Below are 25244 nucleotides of genomic sequence, written 5' to 3' on the forward strand. Positions count from 1 at the left end.
TCACACGCTAGAAGCTATTGCTAAAATACTTTTGCTCTGCAAGTTTTACTAGAAACAGAGATGATCCATGGGAGCCAACACCTCTTAAAAAACATTGTATATTAAGTGGCTGTGTGGTTACATTTCCTCTACGTGAGCAGTTCCAAATCTACAAGGATTATAATCATCTAATGCAGTAATTGTCAGTACAGTGAATATGATTTATATCGGATTATGTCAAGATAAAGATAAGAAAAAATATAAGCATATGTACCTTAGTACAATTTTGTAGTATTTGAAGTCAAATTCGCTCCTGTATTTTCTTGTCTTTCTTTTTCTCATTTCGATGGGCATTATATGCAATGAGTAACCAACAGTGCTTTGCCCCTAACGGCACACAGACCTGGGGCTTTTTCAAGCCTCCAAAGTTGTATAGTTGTATAATAAAGAAAAAAGAGGGAGATATACATATAAATGCGAGGCAAAGATTTAAAATAGTTTATGCTAGCTTTCACTATTAGCCAGATTTCAAGTGGGTACAGAAACTGGTGCCAGTCATGTGAGAACACTGAGAGCAGAAGAAAATAAAAGAGTGGTTATAACTTGACCAGGTGCTAGTGCATCACTTTCTCGTCATTTTATTTTCAGTTCCCTGTAACCCACTCTTGAGTGTATTGTAGTTTGTTCCAATCGAAGGAAAGTTCCTTTTTGTTGTTATGTTGTGACAAGCCCATCGCTTCCATTCCTGACTCCCTAGACACAATTTATGAACTATGATAGACTTCCATATAATGCTATATATACCATAATAGGTTATTGTCTAAACATATTAGGCTATTTTAACTGCGATGACCCTTTTTTGACTGCAAAAGCCTTTTTCATTCTCTTGAATTTCATTTTCAAGATGATCAACCTTTAACTCATCAATCGTAAACATTTTACCCTATTCCCCACCTCTTGCCATTTACCTTTTTCTAATAATATAAAAAATCATGCACTCTACCAATGGCAGGCTGTCAAGACTATCTAATATCCTGTCTTTCCTACATCCGTTTTTGGCTTTTGCAGGATTTTTACACAAGCACTAGCACATTTGCAGTGTTGCTCTGAGTGTTCTCACATGACCAGCACCAATGGGCTGTGCCCTCATGAAATCTGGTTACTAGTGAAATATGTTGAATTTATGCCTCACATTTACATGCATATTTCTCTTTTCTTTCTTTATTATACAACGGTATTACTTGGCATCCTTGAAACAGTCCCCGGCCTACAGATGATTAGAGGGCGGAAGTCGTACATAACGTCCATCAAAATGAGAAAAAGAAAAATAAAGATAAGAAAATAAAGGAGTGACTTTGACTTTTATTATTACAAAACTGCATTGCTGTAGTTATGCTTATTTTTTTTCTTAACTATATCCTAATATAATCTGTGATACATCATATTTAGTGCAGTGACCTTTCGTGCATCACTTAAATGGTTTTCGGCTGCAATTCCAACTGTCAGTGCCTGCCTTTCAAACAGGGTCTGAGTCAGCCTGGCATCTACACACACATACCAATGATGCAGATGAGATCCATATCAAATTGGTTATGGCTTCAAAAATTCAATTGGTTTGCTTTTACACTTTGGCTAAAGTGTGCTGATAATATAATTTTTGATTGGCACAAGGTAATAAAGTCATTAACATGCCTCTCTGAATCAATTTCTGACACCGTTATGTATCCAGGGTCAGTTTTACTGTATATGCATTTGTTTATGAATTTATAAAGCTGAAGATATTGTCATGAGCCAGACTTAATAGAATCCAAGCTCTGAGCTACCCCGCCCGCCAGTTCATTGCTCCTCTGGCCAAGTGGCAGTTCAAATCTTCCTCTGGAGCAACAGGCCCATCCTGGAGATTAGCATCCTGTGGGCAGAGGAAGGAGTCAGGGGTGAAATCTGCATAAGTGAGTTAGTTGCAGCTCCCTGACAAGTACTGGCAGGATGTCATACATCAGACAAAGGGAGAGCAAGTGGACATCTGATTCCAGTCACCACAGGGGGAGGCATTCTTTGAAGTCTTGGTGGGAAGAACCCAGACCTGAGTAGCGGAGGCTTGTTCAGAGGAGAGGTATTTTGAAATTTCCCTATTTCAAACAGATTTGCCACTCTTTCTGGTCTGGATGATTTAGACTGACTTTCAAACCTTGAGACTGAGGCTGGCAACCCCCATGAAATGAGTCCTCTGCAAACCATATTAGCCTCTGATTATGTTAATCAGAAGTCAAACCCTACGACCCCTAGCAAGCCAGAGATGAAGTTAAATTATGCCACTGATTGCCTCCCTCTAATTCCTGAAATTGATAGATCAATTGGTCGTCCAATAGCCAACATTCTTTCGATCCAACATCCATTTAGCGACATTTCGCTTTCATTAACCCCCCCTCCATCGCAGGAAATTAATGAGATCCTGAAGGACATTAAGAATGGTAACACCTGTAAAAAAAAGCTTATACCGGGGGATAGTTTATTGTCCTGGAATGTGGCAGGTCTCCTTGCCAAACTGACTAATCCCTTATGGGTCCAAACTGTATCTCGCCATAGTATCATCTGCCTGCAGGAAACTTGGACCATTAACAAACTTCATCTTTTAGGGTATAAGACTTTACATACTCCAGCTTCTCCTAGCTTACACGGCAGAAATAAGGGGGTCTTACGACATATATATCTGTCGAATGTGGGCTAACACAAGTACATTTTACTTGGGCTGAAAATTATCAGATTATTGCCCTAACAGGTGGAGCTCTCAAAAATATCATCTTGGTTAATTTTTACAATAACATTCCAAGCCCCCTCCATGAATCGGTCCTCAATAGTTTAAAGACCGATTTAATAAAAATAGAGGATCAGCTCAAAACAGACATGTTACTTATCTGGGTGGGGGACTTTAATTGCCCCCTGTGTTCACAGAGCAACAAAGGCATTTGTGGCCTGGATACCGGCAGGGATGATACACTCACCCATTTTTCGCATACTAAATTAGGAGAATTATTAAATGGACTAACATCTCATTTTAATTTATCATATGCGAATGAGTTGTGTAGCCCACCGAAGTGTTTCAAACCAACTTATAATGGAAGAGGCTGCCACTCCATAATTGATTACACCTTACTATCCTCTAGGTATTCAGGGATTATATTTAACTGGGAGACCCTTGATATCGCTCTCAGTGATCATTACCCTATTGTGGTGACCTTAAAATTAAATCCATTTGTCATTCCCAACGTAAGGAAGAATCCTTCCCATACTCCGCCACACAAGTTAGCTACTACAAATGGGTTTCATTTAAAATGGGACAAAGTAGTCCCCATAGTTTTCCTCCAATCATTGGTTAAAAACACCTATGCCCATATTCAGACATGCCTGTCAACAACAGAAAATCCCCAGGCAATTAGCCATTTTTTCTCTATAATTATGATGGAGATCAAAAGACTACTTGCACGAGCTCCAAGCAAAGCCCCACCACGCAGCCAAGGCTGGTTTAATAGGACCTGTACTAAAGGTTTGAAACTTTTAAAAACGGCCCTACAATCTAACCCAAGAAACCAGAGAGAAATACGGCAAGCTAGACAAAACTATCGCGCAGTTCGCCTGGCTAGGAAAAACCAGTTGAAATCAGAGGCCTGGCTAGCTTTACAGGAAGCTTCTAGCAAAGGGGACAATACAGCCTTCTGGAAGGCAGTAAATGCCCCTTTCTTGCAGTGTACCCAGCTCCCAAAGATTGATCTAGCCATACCTGCCGAAACCTGGGTCAGACACTTTGGCACCTTATATAATATATCAGACCCCAAAGAACCAGCGGGTGTATTGGAAAGTCATCTCAATCCCCAGCCAGAGTCAAATACTTCTAGTCTTTTTCCTCTGGACATCTTTTTTGAATGCGAAGAGGTACTTGTGGCACTGAAGGAAAGCCCTTCTGGGAAGGCTCCCGGCCCGGACTGCGTACCAATAGACGTATTTAAATCACAGCCGGACCTGTGGGCCCCTTTGCTCACCAATGCCCTAAATTCCCTGAATGTCACGGCCTTCATTCCTACCTGGCCTGAGGCGGTCGTAGTGCCGATTTTTAAAAAAGGCGACAGGAATTATCTCTCCAACTACCGCCCAATTTCGCTGCTCGACTCCCTGATGAAAGTCACAGGGAGAATCATCTTAAATAGAATCCAGGACTGGATAAATGAGCAAAATATCCAACCTACAATATGGCTTTAGACAGGGTAAAGGCACTAGTGAACAAGGCTTGAACTTGAAAAGTGGACATGTGATTCCAGTCACCACAGGGGGAGGCATTCTTTGAAGTCTTGGTGGGAAGAACCCAGACCTGAGTAGCGGAGGCTTGTTCAGAGGAGAGGTATTTTGAAATTTCCCTTCGTGCTGCAGTCTTTGTTTTTCCCAGAATGCTGTGCAGGGGATTGGACAGCAAGTGGCTGCCACCTGGATGACTAGTTAGTGATGAATGAACGGTGTAGCACCTGTGAATTGGCTAGGGACACCCATTTTCCAAACTTCTTCACTTCTACTTTAGACCCTAGCATATGGAAGAGCAGGTGAAAAGCAGAATGAGGAACACAGACCTGCATACCAATAGGAACCCTCTTTGGAGGGTATGGGACCCACTCTAGGATTTGTGTCCTATGACTTTTGTTTGACTTTGTCTCTAGAGCATGTGGCACTATCTTAATTGCATCCTTCTATGAACCAGTAGTTGATGGATCTACTGGGAATCCTAAATGAAAGGAGCACCCTTTGGAGTTTGGTCCACTGGTCTGTTGAGAGTGTCCCAGTGACGTAATCTTAACATTTTCTGCTTCAGTACCCCCATTGCATTTGATATATTTCACATGTTCATTTATTTAAGTGCAAATTTGTCATCTATAAATGCATGCTGGATTTAGTATACTTTGCATATGTATACTGTATGACATTTGTTTTATTATAGTTTGATAGTACATCAGTCATTCATAAATGCTTTCACATGATTTGTAATGCATTTTAGAATTATGTGAAGGTGCCAGAAAATTAATATATTAGCTTTTGCTTTTCACATCATTTAATGTGAGGCCTGTCCTTTTCAAAACAATCAGAAAAGTGTATTTAAGCTGGGTACAGGCAAGGGTAAGGCAGAGAGGAAACTGAGGCTTTCTGGGAGACATATTTTGGGCAAGCACAGCTTTAAATCTCCTTTAGGAAGGCCACATGGGGCATCTTGGAGCCATCCTGGACATATTGTCTTGCTGGTTATGCCAAAACGTAAGTGCAGAGACAGAGGACAACCTTCTCAATAAACAACAAACATGTCTATTGTTCTGCATAGATATGAGAGTGAGAGACCAACTTAGAAAGTCGTTCAGGCCAGTTTGACGCCAAGAAAGCTTAGCTGGAGACAAGAAGGGAGGCTTTGGAGACCAGAGACTGGTTCTGATCTTTCCTTGCAAGGACATTATGAAACACCATCACAATATTGCAACTCTGTTTAATATGTTGAATACTAATCACTTTAATTGTCCCTATTTTGTTTATCTTTATCACATTATTTGTACTACACTAAGATGTTGCTTTTAATTAAATCATATTGTATAGGCCTAGTGTGTATTCCAGTGACGGCCCGTGTAGGGCGTTTTACTGGGGCGGTGACGTGGCGCAGAGGAGGGGCAGGGTGGGGGGTTGCAAAATGCGGCAAATGGCCGATTTCAGGTAAGTTACGAAAAAAACGCTCTACATGGGCCGTCACTGGTGTATTCTTGAATATGTCTATACATGGTGAAAAGATATGTGGGAGCCATTAACAATAAATATTCCTGTCACACTCACAGGACAGAATGTAGCCCAGAATGCACCCTTCTCATGTAGTGCTCCAGTGGGTCATGAGTTACAGTCCACCAGGTTTACTGCCTCTAGTTGGTAAGTTGGCATTGAGCTTACACTTTCACAGGATGGTCTAGAACACCTATTAAAAAGAAATCTAGGAGTTGATACTACAAGCTGCTGCTGGACACGCAAGCACACTGCAAGTGTCTGAAGCCCTGAGGGTCCTATGACAGGGCAAGGAGGGAGAGTGGTGTGCCTGGAAGATAGTGGGGTACAACCAGTACTAGATATACGTTCTGGTCCAGGCTGAATTGCAAGATGCTGCTGAAAGAAAGAGGGCAATAGCATTATGGTCTGTAAAATAATCAACCAGAAGCCAACACTAACATTTTGGGAGACAGGAGGTCTCACAAGAGCCCGTGTCAGGAGGAGCCCATGAATGTAAACCGATTGAAATTGATCAACTGTCTAGAGTTATTGAAAATAAAACCAGTTGTTCTTTGATGGGGTAGGCAAGGCAGCACCGGGAGTTTTGATGTATCATCACATTCTAAGATCCAGGATCTTCTAAATACCCATGGGGGCATGAGGCCAGTTGGCTTCACGAGGTGGGGAGCTCCTGCAATGCCATCCCTGTCTGTGGAGCTCCAGAGCTTTTCTCTCACATCCCTGTGAGCAGACTATAAAGGTTGTCTAGGTCACCATGCTCAGTGCCCACACTCCCACTAGGAGATATCAGTGCAAAAGGGTGGAAGGCAGCGGTCTTCCTCTATTGGCGTATATTGCTGTGTTCTGTGTGGATGGGAGCCCATCAGGGCCATGTGGTCTGGGGACAGCCACGTGGTTCAATGGGTAAAGCCACAGGATGCTCCAGGAAGGCAGGGGGCATCCTGTAAAGCAGTGGGAAAACCAAGGGAATCATCAAATTGTTCAAAGTAAAGGGGGAAAAAACTTGTAAGTGCAACTTCATCAAAGGAAAATTGCCCACGGCCAAAGGAGCAAACTATAATCCTTGGCATGGGGCTCAAAATGTGTATATTTTTTGTCTATGGTAGCCCAGGAGGGCAGGAATGGAGCCACAATGATAAAGTGTGCACTGGGACAAGCTGCCAGGAGTCATGCAGATCCCACTAAAGCTGCGCCTACTTAAAAAAAAGCACCTTAAGTCTGCAGTGGTATAACATTAGTGACCACCGGAGAAGCTGAGCCTGCGTTTAAGTTGTTCACAGGATTGACTTTGCGGTTTAGTGGTCTTTTCTTCACATGCAAACTGTTTTGCAATCGTAATTTTTTTAAGTGATCCGAAATCAATAGTTATGGCTTTTTCAATAGTAAACAGAAAAATATGTTTGTAATTATTGTAACATCTTAAAATTGTCATTGATTTTGAAGTGTCCACATTTTATTCTTGATTGCATTGTGAAACCCTTATGACAAAGGTCTATTGTCTTTTAATTGAATGTCCCAATATTTCCAATAGACTGTGATTTTAAGACTACTGTCATTTTATGGGTTAGTGGAACACAAACTGTTAAAGGTGGTTCAGACCTACCGGTATAAGTCTGCATTTAGGAGGTTAGATGCCCACTGTGAAATTCTTGTAATGTACACCCCATGTAGATTGTGAGGCTCTTTAGAGGGTGTTTCCATTGGTTTTCCACATGCCATTTTGTATCTATTAGAAATCTTGTTCATAATATTATATTTGTTGTGTCTAAAAAGTGTTTTACTTTTCAAAAGAAAAAGCACAAGCTGAAAATTGATTTATTGAGTTTTGTCTATTACTTTGATGTCTTCTTAGGTTCTAGCCACAATACCCACCTAATTAAGACTTTAACCTCTCTGCCTCCCTACCCTGAAAGTCAAGTGATATAAGAGGTACTTGGTTCCCATTTTAAGACTACACAATATGGCGGCCCCAGGAATTCACAGGAAAAAGAGCCCTTTTTAGGTCTCGCTGAGCCCAGCGCTTGCGCTGGCTCGAAGAGACATTTTGTATGTGGGAATTTCAAAGTGCTGCTGGCTGGCCTAACCCTTGCGTTCACGCGATCGTGCACGCGCGCAGCCGGCCGCCAGCAGCACTTTGAAAACTCGTGCGTCATCGCGATCGCGATCACTTTTGCTTTCAGAGCGATCGCGATCACGATGACGCACGCGCACACACAACTCCCGCTTCTCCCCCTCCCCCACCACATATTGCGTCTCCAGCCGCTCGTGCGCGGCCAACGCTTGTTTTTCTTGATTTAAGTTTACCAGCTGTAACCTGTAGTACGCCTTGACCTGCCCGGAGGCGTTAGCCATATTCTAATGCGGTCACTTGGAGATGCACGCGCAGGTGGGCGTAGAATTAGTGCCCGTTTCTCACCGTGTCACTTTCAGTGACCTGCACTCGGATCGGTCAGATTAGCTGTTCACCACAGCTCCCCCGAAAGGCCACTTTCTCAGAGTTGGCGACTCGTGATTTAAGTGGAGAGAAGCCATTTTTTATCCCCAGATGCAGACGCCTCCTGCAGCACTGCGGACCCCCAGCAACCTTCCGCTAAGCAGCGGATCAATGCGGGCAGCGCTCTTTGATGGACTTTCGGCCCTGTGATCTCCCGGCCCTGGTGGTTTAAGGATGAGCATATCAATTCAGGCCCACTGAACTGCATTTCCATTGTGGAGGGTTACCTCCCCTTCCTTTGTCTGCACAAATCCAGCCCCGCCCCGCCCCTTTTTGTCACCCTTCTTTTATGCTTTGTTGGGCAAACACAAAGCTGGCTTTGTGTGCCGCTCAGCTTTTTCTAAAGCTGGGCATAAAACAGTTTAAAGTGCTGTAAAAGCGGTTGTACCTGAGAGCACCTATGGGGTCAGCACCAATTGAGAACAGATTAACCTATTTTCTATAATTTGTGGACCGTGGGTTCCTACTGTTGCACTTGTTCGTCTATGGAGCCTTTTTGGGAGTGATAGGAGCAGCCCAGACCCCAGCCAGCATATAACTGGTAAACCCATACTGGAAGCACGTTTATACCGTTGCTGGCAGTGTCATGGCCCGCTGAGTTCAATCTTATAAAGCAAGAGAAGTTTGCAGACCAGTGCCTGGAGTCATCGATTGGACCCGCGCGCTGACACTGGTTGACTCCTGCGGAAGTGACATGTTTGCTGTCAGAGAGATTGGACGTATCAAGTTTATCTTGTGCAAGGGGATGAATATCTAATGAACAACTAACGATATTGTGTATATTACTATGTTTACAACATTCAACATATGAGTGCTCAGTGTTGTTTCACAAAAACACAGGGTTACTTAAACATGAATTACAAAATTACAACTTTGGGTATCGGGTATGTTTTTTGTGATCTGCGACTAATGAGTAGAGTATCTGATCATACGTGTGCACATATGTGTAATATGAATAGTGACCTATGTCCATTTCCCTAGCCCTATATGTATACATATTGTGTGAACTGGTGTGTCATGCTCACATGCAATCTTTGCACTTTTGTGAATCTTGCTTAATGTACCTTGGTCCAATTCACAAAAGTACCACAGGAAAACCACAATTTTACTCATGTGTGCTTACATCATGCCTTTCACAAATTCGATAACTATTTGTGTAGTAGCAGTGGGAGGCTGAGACTGGTACAAAGTTCCTGTATGGTGCATATTTATTTGTGAACACTGACATGCATGGCGTGCGTTTGTGCGAGCAGAATGTGAAGCTAAATTGCATTTGCAATGTAGAATGTTTTTATTTCTGGACAGGGACACTCATTTTCCCAGTGGAGAGGTCCAGTCTGTACCGCCATACAATCTGAAGCACCCACTCCTACCCAGAAAACGGACAGAAATAACTGCATGACGTGTTCATGGTGAAACCCCTCCTCAAACTGTTTGTGATTGCTCAAAAACTTGCAAGCTGGGCGGTCTTCAACAACTAATGCCCCCTTTTAAGACATTACTAGCGCACCTAGGTGTCATTCATTGCACTCAGATATCTTTGTGAGTCAGGTCTCTAGAAATAAACCTTCCTCCACAAACTCACCTCACTGGCTCCTTCTGATTATGAAATCCTCATGCACCCCTTTCCACATTTCCTAAACTCAAATTGCCAAATCTTGGTGACCTCCGCCACCCTATCTTCGTTCTTTTAATAATGTTTCATTTGTTTAACATTAATGTTTATTCTTGTTTGATTAAAATCATAAAGGTGTGTTACAAAAAGAATAAAAATAAGTGCATAGTTTGTAATAAATTAGTATGCTTGAAAGCGGCGCCCTAGCTCTGTATATAAATCCGTAGTGTAACTGGGTACTTGGGGCCTGCATTACAGTCAATATTTAAATGAGGTGTTTCCAAGTTCTAACTACCGATGCTCTCTCCCTGTCTGTCGATGCCCACTGAAGGTCTCGCATTTGCGAGAGTTTGAGCTGTTGGCATTGTAAGTGACAATGCCTTTTATTTACGTGTAGGTTTTTAAAACATAAATAAAAGGCATTGGCATTTAAAATGCCAATAGCTTAAACTCTCGCAAATGCGAGACCTATTGCATTGCAAATGCTTGTTTTACAGTTGGGGTCTAGTATCCTCTGATTGCTCTGGGATCATCCAACCCAAATGCGTCAGAGTAACTGTAACTGTCGACTACCAAATCTTTACATTCAAATCTACAGGAGCAGGATTTGTGGAATTTTTAAAACACTGAATCCACTTGTTAAAGCAGAAAATCTATCACACAGGTAGACCTTTTGGCACTTTGAAGTCTAGCTAGGGCAAGGGGACTTCCTGAATGGATATGACCACTGGGAATATTTTGAAACGCCACGCAGTGTTTCATTTTGCAATTATTCACAATTATTCTTATAAGTTTTGTTTCCATCCTGTTCACCAATTATTAGTTCTATTAATGTTTGAAGTAAATATGCATCTGGGATGATACATTTCCCCACAACACACACAGGGTGTTTGGGAATGATGGAGAAAAGGGCAAAAGATGAAGCAATAGATGCATACTTAAGCAAATTTGAATTACTGTACTGTGGACGATTTACTGGTGCAAGTGTTGGGAACTAGAAATCCTTGTAGAAATCTATGCTTTGTGTATATTTCCCTCAGATACACCTCGGGATTCAAAGATCTCAAAAGAATGTAAAAGTCTATGCAAATTGCAGGGGGAAACATGTGATGTATGGATTTCTGCAAGTTTGTGTTTCTTGGGCTTTAGGAGTACATTAGATTTTCTCCAGTGCTTAATAAAAAGAATGAATTTGTATTTTTTTATTGTTATATTTGTATTTATTTTATCTTTTGTTCTATACATTTGTTTATTGTTCTTAAGAACAGCGTAACAAGGGAAGTGCTGAATACAGGTTATATTAACAGGGCAGAAATAGAGATCAATTAGTGTGTAGAACACGGAGAGGAGGCTTAGGCAAATTTTCGGTAAATCCATGTTTTTTTGAAGAATCACTTTTCATTATTACATTTCATAATTTAGTAAAGGAACCAAAAAACATACGCAACAATAATGAAAATACATCTGGGGTATACAAAAAGCAAATGGACCAGAAAAAGAAATGTAAAGGACCTGTGCATAAAAGAGCATGAATCACAAAAAAAACAAGCAATGGCATAGCCAATAGGTCTCGCCTTTGGGACCTTATAAGTGTTTAGCCATGCAACAGTTAATGTTACTGCACCAAGGATATTGTGCTTGATAACTAAACACTTAAACGGTCCCAAAGGCGAGACCTATTGGCTATGCCAATGCTTGTTAGCATTTGAGTGTGATTATAGAGGTATGGGCGAAACCGTTTAGGGCCGTTCCGTCCAGAATTTGATGGCCTGTGGTGTTGAAAGCACTGCTAGATAACAAGGGTATAAGAAGTCGGGAATGGGCACAAGTGAAGGGTATGACATGAAATTCCAAATGTCAAAATCATAAAATGTGTGATTTAAGATATGGATGTCGTTTAAGAACAAATGTGTTATCGAAAGTAGTAAAATAAACTTTTACTAAACTCACCTTGGTGAAACTGCAACGATTGCTGCTGCTTTTTGAGGAGCATAAGGGCTGGTACCCAGCTAATGCCCCGTGCGCTCATTGAGAAAAGTGTGGGGTGACCAGCAATATCAAAGGAGAGGCAGAACGATCTATGAGTATGAGCATAGACAAGAACAGAGGAGAGGATAGGATAGTGGAATGAAGGGTCCCGAACACAGGAGAGGGTTGAGTAGTCGGTTACAGGACAGGCAGTCAGTGCGAAGGGAAACGAAGGGGAAACTGTTGGATGAAAGAGGCAAAGATTTGATGAAGGGAGGACGAAATGGTTACAGGGGGGGGCACAGGGTGGATTAGCTACTTTCATAAGAGGAAACGTTTGTTAGGAGGATGTTGTGTTAAATCGTAATAATGTAACTGCGCAGGGTTGAGGCGAGTGAGGACTTGAGCACTGTGGACTAATTATAGTGTTAATCTTGGAGCAGATGTAGCAGGTTGAAGTCATGAGCAGGTAAGGATGAACAATAGAATACTGATAATTGAAGATGATGGAGAGAGTAAAGAGCTGAAGGTTTGCACAGAGCGCTTGTGGATGGTGAGGTAATGAGGTCCTGGAAATAGATAGATTTGACACCTCCTAGATCATTATGCAGTGTATGAAGGGCTTGCTTATTAACCAAGAAGTTAGCAGTGAATATGTGCTTTCGCCATTTATGTACTGCTGCCCTCATTAACTGTTATGCGCTCTTATTTCAAGTGTAATTCATGTCTGAGGCCTCTCTTTGGTACAACGTGGATAATGAAACAGTTGTATAAGCTGTAGTGCAAGACTGAAGTGAGGTCTTTATGAAGATCACGTGGAAAGCAGTGAGAGCAGTGGGGTCCTGTTTTCTACAGCAGATGGGTACATGAGAGTGCGATCTACAAGGAGGCGAACTGATTTGGATAACGTGTTTGAAATTAGCATAACATTGAGTGGCTTACCTTGCTTGTGGGTGGGATTAAGGAAGGTGTCATTTGAGGAGTGATCAGACAGAAGTGGAGACTGCCGAAAGCATCAGTAAAATATTTTGGCAAGTTATGGTCACACAAGTGAAAGCAGAATCGTTTGGTGAAGGCAATAAATAGGTGTGTAGCATAATTTCCGCCAGCTGTAACTGAAAGCCATTACTATATAGTTACAGAGACGAATGCGTTTCCAGATGTTTGGAATTAAAGAGGCTTATGGTGCGAGTCCTAATGAGAAAACATCTTGTCATCCATAATAAAACACTGACCAAGGAGAGTAAGATCACATAGGTATGCTTTACTAAGGTAATACCTAAAACAAAACAAATGTTAGATTGGTTTTGAAATAACAGTAAAATCATGAGTCTGAGTCTTAGGACCTGGAAGGCCAGTGCAATCAGGAGTGAAATACGGACAGTATTGGAGCATGCTAGTATAAACTATGTTCAGGATCCTTTGAGACACCTTTAAAAATACATTTTAATACAAGTGAAAGGGATAGCTCCTTTCCGCTCCTAAAGCGTCTTTTTTTAACGCAGAACAAAATGCTGTATGGTGCTCTGTAAAACACGTTAGCGCCACCTGGTGTATTTCATGCAATACGGCCCCAGAAATGTTCTGCCAAATGCAATGGATCTCCGTCACATAAACAAAGGCAATAAAAATCAAACATCAAAGCGGCGAAAGTGAAAGTAATCGAGCAGAGCATCAAAGGGCTGGGTGAGAAGGGAGGGGGGAATGCAAGGGTCAAAGCGGCTAAAGTGAAAGAAAGCTATAGAGAAGGGAGGGGGCAGTGGGAGCAGCTGTGCACGTGCATGTGATCGTACACTCAAGGTTTAGGCCAGCCAAAAGACTGTGGGTAGCACTTTGAAAATCCCACATACAAAATGTCTCTTCGAGCCTTTGGCTCAGCAAGACCTAAAAAAACAGCAAATAGCATGCACAAGTTTGTGCCTTTGTGGTAATGCACTCAATATACACTACACACGCCGCAAATTTCATATGGGCCTGGGAATAACGATATAGCCAAGGAGTATCACAAGAGTGGCAAATGAAACGCAGTACACATTTGATTTACTCCCGCTTGGCAGTAGATGTTGGGACATTCATGAAAGTTTCAGAATGTACTTGCTACACTCGGAGCACCCAATTCATATGGAACCGGTGGACTTTGTATATAAAATTGAAAATTGTGCAAACTAACCACATTTACTCTTATCAGTAGACACTGCAATCCATTGAAGGGATCTACTGAAGCCAACCTTTCCAGGGCTATGGTGTATAAAGGTGGTGGATAAAGAACATCTCCTAAAACAGTGGCCATCTTTGACCACATTCTGATCGCACCAAATTGATTCTTTTGTAGGTGATCAGACACAATAAGCGCTCATTGATTCCCACTTCAACTCGCCACACAGTCAATTCTCGAATATAAGCATTACCCTTTTCTCCTTTCTTTTTCCTCGTCCTGTCGAGGTGGTCCTTCAGCATGATCCGCACTTGTCTCTCGCTCTGGAGGTCTCGAATGAAGGAGTGCTTCAGCAGGGTTTCCGTCGGCGGACGATGCATATAATTCTTAACCAGACAGCTTTCCACAAAATTGACAAACCTCTTTGACCTGAGGAAAGCACATAAATAAAAGCATATTAATGCGCAAGGCTTACAGAACAAAAAAGCAAACAGATAAAGAGAAATACGTTTGCAACTAGAAGGTATGAGGAGACAATATTTGTCAAGGCAAATTCTTTTTTTACCATTTTCTTGATTTCAGTTTGGGTGGTGGATTTCGGGGAATGAGGAAAAGGGCTCTCATGGGATGCATGTCACACAAGGCTGAGAAAAAAGAGAAAGCACATTATTAGCGCAATCGATGGCTAGTAAATTCCACTTGCAACGTAAATGCCCAAATACACCCCAACGTCTCTATAGCCACCACCAGCCCTTAGATTCTGTTTGGCTGCTACCCTCTTTCTAATTTCTAATAGATTCCAAGGGGAAAAGAAAACTTGTATTTAACTGATATAGTCATATAGTTGGTAGCTAAATAGAATCAAAAAGTTATGGGTGAAACAGATAAACTGAATAGAAATGAAGTTAACCTTAAACAGTTTGGTTGGCGCCCCGTACAGAAATACTGTGCCAGGAGCCCATTACACACTGCAGTGACTAAAAATGACAGTAGCCTTAAAAAGATAGTTCAATTAGGTGTAAGGCTTTTCCCATGATCCTAGAAGTTATAGGGACAAACTAGATATATCAAGAGTGAGATTACATGTATTCCCTTCTGTACGGGACTCTAGCTACTGTGCGCCTCACTTACAAAAAATTGTGCAGTGCCGTAAGCTATTTTGCTGCGCCGAACAGCATCATTTTAAACGGACATGGATGCACCATAATAAGAACAATATGATACATTAGTTTGCTTTCCCCTATGCTGGCGCACAATTGGCTGCCATGTGCCAGCGCAGGTACCCTGTTGCAAGGGTGCCAGCTTTGCGGGCATGATTGTTTTTCTGCAGGAAGGGAAGGAATGATTCTGCTGCATTCCCAGATTTACAAAACTTTGTAAATCTGGGAATGTGTCAGGTTCCATGGATGTTGCATGGGAACACCAACAACAACACACATGAACTCAGAGTAATGTGTGAAAGGGGCCCTTATTTTACAAGGCCATGAAAAGTCACGCAGGGTGACTTTACGTGGTCTTGTAAATATGGGCAGGCACACAGCACAGCCGGTGCATCAATAAAAGTGACGCACCAGCGACACAATGGCCTTGTAAATAAGGTCCTTGGTCTGCAATGGAAAGTTGTAATCCCAAGACTCCCTAACTCTCTGGAGGGGATACCTGAGACCACATTCAATATAAATCCATCATCCCAGTAGCAATAAATATAAACTGGACAGTCAGATTTATTGTGGATGGAACCAAAAGGCTCATGAAAACTACATGAGTCCTGCTGTCCTAAAATGACTTCTTACTGACCAGTGAAGTAGTGAGAAACACACATAATGTGGCTATTAAATATTTGCCTCACACGTTCTTTAGTTTGGTAGGTATATTTCATTTACTATTCAGTATTCAGCTGATTTTCTATATAAACATTTGGTTGTTTATCATATGTGCTTAACTTGTAATGCTAAAAATCTTTGTTTCATTTCTGTTATCATCACATTACTAAAAGAGCAAAATGTCAATAGTAATCACACCTTTATTGCATTATGGGCTAACATAATCAAAGATATATTGTGTATGGAACCGAACTTCAAAAACTGTATTAAAATGTTGACTTACAATAAACAACTACATAACAGTGTCTACTTCTTATGAAGGAATACATAAACCTTTATAATTCAACCCATAGTACTCCCTTCTGTGCCAATGCATAGGTATGTCTTCATTAGAGCATTGGTATGTGCCTCTGTGCACATCTGTGTCCATCTATATGTGTGTGTGAGCTAAGATGAACGTGATTGTGAGTGTGCATAGGTGTGTGTGCCTTTGTGAGTCCACATGGGTATGAAAGTTCATGGCTTTGTTGTGTTAGCTTGTATCTAGGAATGTATGAGGGTGCATGTGAGTGCCTAATATGTTTCTGTGTGTTGATGAATGTGCATATGACAGGGAGCATATTTGGCCATGTGGAGTTACTGCTTGTCTGTGAAAATGCATATCTGTATGTGTGTGAGTACATAGGCCGGAATGTTATCTGAATATAAATGTCTACATGTGTTAAATTGTGCTCATATCTGCATAGGTGCCTAAAAACATGTTTTTGTATACTGGCTATATTGATGCATGTATCAATGCCTTCTTTTCGATAAGTGTAAATGTGCACATCTCTATGTGTGTGAGAGCATGTGTTTCTACCTGCCATTTTAAGAGTAAAGCTTGGAATATTTTGTGAGTTCTTGAGCAGAAGTGCATATTCTGGCGTACCACCAGTCCGCCTGCCAATATAATGGACAACCATCGGATGTGGTTCAAGACGGTGCACCGCAGCATCAGCACATCGCGTAACTAACACTCTAATGGATCCTGCATCCATTCACAAAAATACATATAGACAGATCTTTCACCTAACATTCATACAAAAAGGGAAACAAACAGTGGCGTAGCTAGACCTTTTGCCACCCATGGCGGTATCTGCTTTTGCCGTACCTGGCCACCGGTAAGAGCGGAGGGGAGTGGGTGCTGGCGAGTCCTGCACACCCCGCGGACTGCCCCTCCCCCCCTTGCTATGCCACTGGAAATAAAAGAACATTCTAAACCGCATGTCCAGCCACACTCTACCAATCTATCGCCTGTGAGTGCGCCTGCACCCTGATGGCGTGGCTGAATGAGCAATGCAAGAACCCCAGCAATGGGGTTAAGATCATGCTCTGTAAATATGTAATATATATAACTGTCCAACCCTAATCGCTTTAACTTTCCTTAAAATGTAATCTTGAGTGAATTTGCAACTTGTATATTTGTAACACTAACCACTAGTATCTGTAGAAGACATATGTACTTACTACCATTCTTATGTGAGTTCAGAGTTTATGTGTTTCGTATCTTTTATGCAATTCATGTACTCTGAACTCCTTATGTTATGTAACTAGTTCTATTGTAAAGCGCTCTGACTACTATTCACATATAAAAGCCAGGCCAACTCTCTTTGTCAATGCTTGTTTAAAGCACTAGGCTTAAAATAGGATTAGATGCTAAGTTTCCAGGGTGAAAGACTTTAACCTGTTAGAGAGGTTTCCCTTTTTTCTCCTGGGAGTCTCTAACAGACTTGTACTCCTATCCCTTTATATTATTTCGCAAACCAACTGATTTGCTAAACCCTGGAAAATTATACATTTACAGTGGTACAGAGAATCGTAACCTTAATGTCACCTTGCCAAACTTTGTTTCATTGCACTTCGGTTTGAAACACATCTCACAGATGTCAAGTATCAAAATTGAACCTTAACTACCACATCACGCTTTTCTTCTAGCACTGCAGCTCGGTCTGCACTTTTGTAACCTTATTGTTACTTTAACAATGTTGTTTTCATTCAATTTCCTTTTGGAAAAAAATGAAACGTACAAGCAGTGTAATGTCTATATTTTTGTTTAAAAATAGATGTCTGCCAGACAGCTTTTTCCGCTTCTCACTCTAAGATTCCTGCCTTTTCTCCCTACTGGCCAGTCCAATTCATCTCTGATTAAGAAGGGCAGAACAGATCTTGATAAAACTGGATATACCTGGTAATTGCATCTATCTATCTATCTATCTATCTATCTATCTATCTATCTATCTATCTATCTATCTATCTATCTATCTATCTATCTATCTATCTATCTATCTATCTATCTATCTATCTATCTATCTATCTATCTATCTATCTATCGATCCATCCTACATACACATATACATATATGTGAAGATTTGTCAAACAACGTCATGGCAACCATATATATATATGTAGAATGATTGAAATATATATAAGCGTAGCGTGGGACTGGATGCATGCTGGATTGGTTGCATGCTCCAGGCCCTGCAGCTAGCCGTACGCAATGTGGGGTTGGCAGCCTGTGGGGGTTTGGAAGAAGGGTCTCGCCACAGGCCTGGTCCTGTGGCCAACTCCCGCTGATTTACAAAAGCCATAGAAATTCACAAAAAAAACAAATGTTACAGGAACGTTCTAGTTAGGAATTAGTATTTACAAAACCTTATGCATTTACTGAAAAAAACAAAGGTTATAGGGATGTTATAGTTAGGTTCTGAATTTGGAAATTCAGCTGTTATTTCAAGTAGCTATAACTCATGCCCTAGGGGAACTTTAACTCATGCCCTCGCCAAGCACAGCTAATTATCCCACATAATATATCATTTACGACATCTTCTATGGCCTCATTGATATTACCACTGCAACATTTACAATAAAATCTTGATGAGAAAACTGTGCATGGTAGGGGCACGAGTTTAAGTTACCTTATGACACAAGTTATAGTTAACTTGAAATAACTCTAACTATAACAGCTGAATTTCGACGTTTTTTTTTTCAGTGACTATATATGTGAATTTCCGTGATTTTTTTGTTACTTAAATATTAGTTATTATCTCATTTTCATCTCAACACCTATTTATAACATCCCTTTAACATTTATATTTTTTCCAGTCAATTTGTAGTTTTTTTTAATGTCAGCTAAGATCATAATACCATACCTAACTATAACGTCAATTTAACCTTGTTTTGAGTGAATTTTTGACTTTTTTAATCATATTCAGCCAACTTCAGCCAACCCCTCACAGATGACCAACCCCCAGTGCTCATGGTCAACGGCTGTGTGTAGCGGGGTTGGCCACAGATCCTGCTTCCAACTCCGACGGGGTCTGCTAACTTCATTTCAGGCAGCCAATATGTGCGGCTCAGTGTGCGGCCTTTGGTCGTGTGCAGCAGGAGGTTGACTACAGGTGTTTCGCAGAACTCACTGTAGGCAGCCAACCCTCCCACAGAGTCACTTCGCAGACATTGAAGCAACATTTAATGTTTTTATATATGCATTTTTAAAGCTTTCAAGGGAATGAAACTTGAGCGGTGGTTAATGCAGGGGTGTTGCAGTACCTCACCAGAGGGAGAATTGGGTCCCATAGAATTACCCACGGCACAATTTGCTTTTAATTGTAGCCCAATGGGAGGGTCCTTTTTTAGGTCCCCAGCCCCCAGAAGTACTAGAGGTTCATGATGACCCTACCATACCACCATATGAGCTATTTTATTGTTTTTTTCTTTACATTATCAGGACATGTAGACTGAGTCCCTGTGCCCTGTAATAGCAGCCACAACTTTTTTCTGTGGTCTGCAGCAAGCCAATTTCCACTTTCCAAGAAGTAGCTGAGGTGGACAAACTTTCTTTTTAGGAAAGTTCTGTGAAGATTCATCAAAGTTATTAGCAAAACAAAAAACACTTTTCCTATGGAAACACTGACCTAACTATAACTACACAGTGGTTATACATACACACATGCACACACACATGCATATGTACATGCATTTCTGAGCATACTTATACATCAAATTACTATTGTTGAGGGGCGTTAAGACCTACATGGTATGCTCTGCTGCTTATATCCTGCATTACATCACAGACTGCATCACAAATTCCATACCAGAACTACATTTCTTCCAATACATAGAATTTCAGCAAAGTGCAGACAAAGATATCTCAGCAACATATTAGTCCAAAAAATCCATTGGTACAGTGTATGATTGAAATCCTTGCTTCTCCACATTGGTACACATTACTTTTTCCTTTTTGCCCTCTACTGTAGAATATTCTTGAAAGATTTACTTTTGCATGGCGTCTGTGTGATCACATTTGTATCTTTTTTAATAGGCACAAAATATTGGTGTGTTTGAATTAATAGGCATTTGGTAAAAGCACACAATTTTCCCCAGGGTCACTCTAAGCAGATAAAGCATGAAGAAATTAAGCGGGGGAATGTTTCCAGTAATTACTCAGACATCTAGTAGTTGTTGACGATCTTTTTTCAATCAACATATGGCCATAAAAGAATCATAAAACCAATAGCATAAAACATCTAAAATACATTGCAGTATAAAATACATGAATAAAAGAGATTTTTTAAATCACATCACTGATGTCCTCTTTCATATAGCATGTTGAAAATAAGTTGCAGTTAAGAAAAAAGATCCTCACCATTGACTGCAGAAATGCCAAAGCAGACCTACAGTATCTAATGTTTGCTTGTTTTAAAAGAGGTAAAACAGCTTCCTCAATGACGAGCAAAATTTACAGAAAAACATCAAATGCAAAGTGCATTGTGCAGAGCAACCATGACAAGGACATGGAGGTAAATTAGCAATTTAGGTATCCTGCTAAGGATTGGCCACTAAGAAATGGACATTATTCAATCTTAACCGTGCTAGCAGGAACCTATGATGTAAATTACTGATCCAGGTTAAATAAGGCTCAATGACGTTGCTAGTTCAGATTTCAGGATATGCCAAAATTTGCTGACTTCTGTCCGCAATCTCTTTCATTGCATTTAGCTAAAAACTGTGTGTTCAATGTACTCAGGAAACTATCCTCAAATGTTCTTGGGGTCTCGTAAAGATCTGTCAAGTTCAGGCTGATACAAGTATTATAAATGTACCAAAATCAAGGGTTTTTCAAGCAGTGATCCAACTTTAGGCAGTCAGTAAGAACCTCCCAAATAAAGAGGTTTGGCTCTTTGTCCAGATCTTAAACCATAGAAGTGGCTGCATCTTGATAGTGTCGCTAGTAAACCCTAACCCAGTTTCAGAGTGACAGATATATGAGCCGGTGGACTTTGGCACAGCCAATAACCTCTTGATAAAACTGTTCTTGATCCTCTCCAACCCAATTTAGTCACTAAATCCCCAAACAACCGCCCCTTTACTGGTATTTGTACAACATTTTGCTTTGTATATAGTGGTAAGCGTACTTCCTAATCTGAAAGCAAAACTAACAACCACCTCTCTTGTTTTTGCAAGAGCGGCAGCCCTGATAGTCCAAATTTTTTATCAAATGGTATCCCAAGAAAGTAGAATGTGGGGACAGTGCAACCTTTATGATTGTTCATCCTGAGGTCAATACCTTCCTTCTTTCGGGATCCAAAAAACGCTATGTTATATTTTTCCTGGTTGACCACGAGATCCAGACTGGCCATAAATGTGCAAAATTAATTAAGCAATGACTATAGACCAATTGCCATCCTGGCAATTAGAATTGCATCATTGGTGTACATCAATGCTGGGACACTTTGATTGCCTACTTGTGGACAATCAACATTAAGATCAAGCAGTTGTTCTTCTTAATCATTTATATGCAAAGAAAATAGAAAGAGTGGTAAAACACAGCCCTGGCGTACGCCTCAGGCAAGTTTAAAATGTTCACGCTCGCAGTTCTCAGACATCTAGAATTTGATGTCGGAAAGCACCAAGATCTGCATGTTAATCCTCTACATTGGGCAATATGCTTGTAACATTTATTATATAAGCGAAGATCAGTGTATCACAATATTATTACACTAAACTCCCTGCCATTTCTAATGAAAACATTAATGGTCAGAGATCTGGTAGTAGGAGAATTGGTGTTGACGCCATCTTTAGAGTGGGGGCTGATGTCAAGACTTACAATCACAAAATGCTTCCTGGTGATTAAGGCCTGGATGAAGGACCTAATAAAATGTGACAGCACTAGTGATATATATGCCTCCTTGCAGCCACTTACTTCTAGATCCAAAAACATTTGGCAACCACTCCACTCTTACCTGCTTTTACATCCTGAGGAGACGGATTGAATGCTAAATCAACATGTTGCATCGAACGACCCAAAATGTATGTGATAAAGGGAATGCCTCCCCTGGAGTATAATTGATAGTGCTTGTAATAATAATGATCCAACTTGTTTGGAATGGCACTTGTTCAACCCTATGCTACCAACTAATTATGGACAATATATCCCTTTATGTTTTTGTTTGTTTGGACATTAACAAGTCTTTGTGTATTTCTTGAAAATGCAATAAATACATTTAAAAAAAATACAATCACAAAATGCAAATTCAGCAATCACAGCCCGCAAGTACTTTGTTGCTGATGACATTGCCCTGATTATGTATGCTCTTCTTAATAAGCAAATGGGATCTTCATGAAGTTAATACATTTTACATTTTAGTTCCTTCGCATTTACCTGGTTGAACAACCTAAACAATATAGATTAATTGGTAATTATACTAATGTCATTATTACCAATGAAATGTCAATTTTTAAACCTGCATGAATATGATGTCATTATCCTACTAGCCTTGACACCCTTGGGTATAACTGCGCTTTATAAAATATTATCCTATCCTATTCTATCCTAATCATATTTCAAAATGACAGAGCAAAAGGCATAGATATTTTTCGACCCCTTATTGTAAATTATCTAGTAAGTGTATGTTAGCATGTATGAAAATCACAAGATATCCCTCAGCTCAGCAAACAAGATTTCTCATTGAGATTTACTGCGGTGAGGGAAGGATCCACGGAGAGGCTATGGAGATCTCCGCCTCCACCTAGCCACAGGTGACCGTTGCTCCTCCTCTCAGGAGGCCAGCATGGCGGACACTAGCGCTTCAGACGCCCAGTAGTTTACCCATGTGAACGAGTGTAGAAACAAAACGGGCATTACGGAGGAGTGTGGCACTACGGGTGGTGCTTTGTATTAGGCGAGTCAGGTTACAAGAAAATTTCTGGGGAAGCTGATGACCGGAGAAGCATAAGGCGAAGGCAGAAGGCAGGAGTCTGATGCCGATTCCTAGACGTTTGAAACAATTCAAAGGAGATACCGTTTTTGCAAAAAGGAGAGGTGGTGAGCCGGGGAGGTGGTGGCACGGCAGAAGTGGACTGAGAAGTGTAGGTGAGCACTGAACTCTCACTAACTTTCACTAAGGGTCTAAAGAGGAAACAGTACAAGCAGTGGAGGTGGTCGAGGCGGTGGATACGCTGCAACATTGTATCTGTGGGGAAATAGAATTCGAGAGGCAAAGTGACTCGGGCTGCTTATTAATTGCAGGATAAAAGCATCTCTTTAAACTTTAAACATTGAGAGAAGAACGGAGATGGGGAAACATTTACAAATTACATCAGCCGTTAAAACGGATACGGCCATCACAGCAAAGGCTAAGAAATGCTTAGCTCAAGCAAAACTTAACCAGCCCTCGACCAAAGCTGGAAGTATAATGCACCGCGCTGAGATATGCTCTAGTCCTGAAAGCTCGGAAATAGATCTGTCTGAAACACAGCAAGGGGCCGAAGACCCCAATGACTCAATTGCAATTGCAATTGAGGGCTCAGAAACAGAAGAGGACAATAAGGAGCAGGTAACAACGCTAGGGGTCCCTCAGGGCGGAAAAAACAAGAGTTAAAAAACCCCAGAGACTTTCCTCTCCTTGTAAAAAAGAATTTCCTACCCACCATAACCTCGTGAAGTCAATTCAAGGTTCACCGGGGGAGGCAATACTTGCACAATCTGTAAACTCAACAGTGTTCCCCACTAAGCTACCCTCACCTCTAGGGTCTATATCATTTAGCTCAAGCTTCTGGAGCAGGAGTGATATCGACAGAAGAAGTCAGTCTGGTTCGTGCTCAAACAAAGCCTGCGAACTTAGCAGCCCGGCTCCCACTCTCGTCCACCAGTGAAAATCTTTTGCAACAACACTTTGAAGACTTCTCCCAGCCACTGACTCTACCAGTTTCGATTAAAGAGAAAACTCAAAAAAATAGCAGCTTGGAGTTATCAACGCTAAATGAACTTGTGACGCACCAGATTGACATCAAGACGATGCTTAATCTAATATTAGAGGAGATTAGAGACATGAAGAAATCTCAAGAAATTGAAATAGCGGCACTTCACCTCCGATTGGGGAAAATTGAAGAGGCAGTCGCGAGCTTTCCCACTAGAATTCAAGAAGCTGAATCGAGGATATCACATCTATAGGATCAAATGAACGCCATGGTACAATAGGTCAACTAGGCGGAGCAGGATAAAACTATTTTGGGGAATAAAATTGAAGAATTAGAAAATTATTCACGTAGTTGAAATCTGCAGATTGTGGGGGCGAGGGAGACAATACGCAACAATGGGTGGAGTCATTTATTAAGCAAAAGGTCATCCCCAAATTCTCAGGAGATTTAACACTGACCAGGGCTCATCGTATTCCAGCTCATCTCCCACCCAACATGAAGTTCCCCCACACAATATTAGTCAACTTTGCAGACTATCGTGTGAAGGAATAAATGTTGTCCAAGGCCATCCAGATGAGACAATTTGCTATAAATGACGGGACCAAATGCAGAATCTTTGCAGATATGTCTGTAGCAGCTGCACGAAGAAGCAAGGAGTTTGTAAAACTTTTGTATCTTTTCAAAGCCCAAAGCACGCAAGCATCTATTACACAGCAATCCAAACTTAAAGTCCTTGTGCAGGGGAAGTTCCACATGTTCACACGAATTGAGGAGGCGCAGGAACTACTTAAAGATATCTCAGCTGTCAAGTGAAACAGACTTTGCTTTTTTCTCTTTTTTTTATGTTCTTTTCATAATTGGGGGTAGCTTTGTCTGAGGGGGGTGCAGGTAATCCAAAGTGCAGTTCCAGGGCACCACTAGTTTAGTAGGGGGGGCAAAATGTGGATAGCGGGGAGGCCACATTTCTAAGGGGTAGGCTAGGCCACGGGGTGGCAAGTTTTGGGGTGGGTGAAGCAGCAAAAAAAATTGAAAAAATGAGCAGTAGCAAACAGAAAATTGAAGCACAGAATAGAATATTGAATGTTAAGATTTTTTTCAATACAGGGATTATGAATATAACTAGTAAATGTCGTATTATATCATTGAATGTCAACGGCATATTGAATAGACAAA

The 25244-nt window shown here is 41.1% G+C and overlaps 1 protein-coding gene across 1 annotated transcript in view; it reads right to left on the bottom strand.

The window, feature by feature from the left end:
* Window positions 1-25244, bottom strand: part of NRK (Nik related kinase) — a 1057838-nt gene that overhangs the window by 469838 nt on the left and 562756 nt on the right. Inside the window, exons 9-10 of the mRNA XM_085608036.1 lie at window positions 14576-14654; window positions 14264-14439 (exon numbers count right to left, since the gene is read on the bottom strand). Of these exons, the coding sequence (XP_085464162.1) occupies window positions 14264-14439; window positions 14576-14654 (255 nt within the window). The remainder of the gene's footprint in view (window positions 1-14263; window positions 14440-14575; window positions 14655-25244) is intronic.

Source organism: Triturus cristatus, chromosome 5_2 (assembly GCF_964204655.1).
Source record: "Triturus cristatus chromosome 5_2, aTriCri1.1, whole genome shotgun sequence".
NCBI classification, from domain to species: domain Eukaryota; kingdom Metazoa; phylum Chordata; class Amphibia; order Caudata; family Salamandridae; genus Triturus; species Triturus cristatus.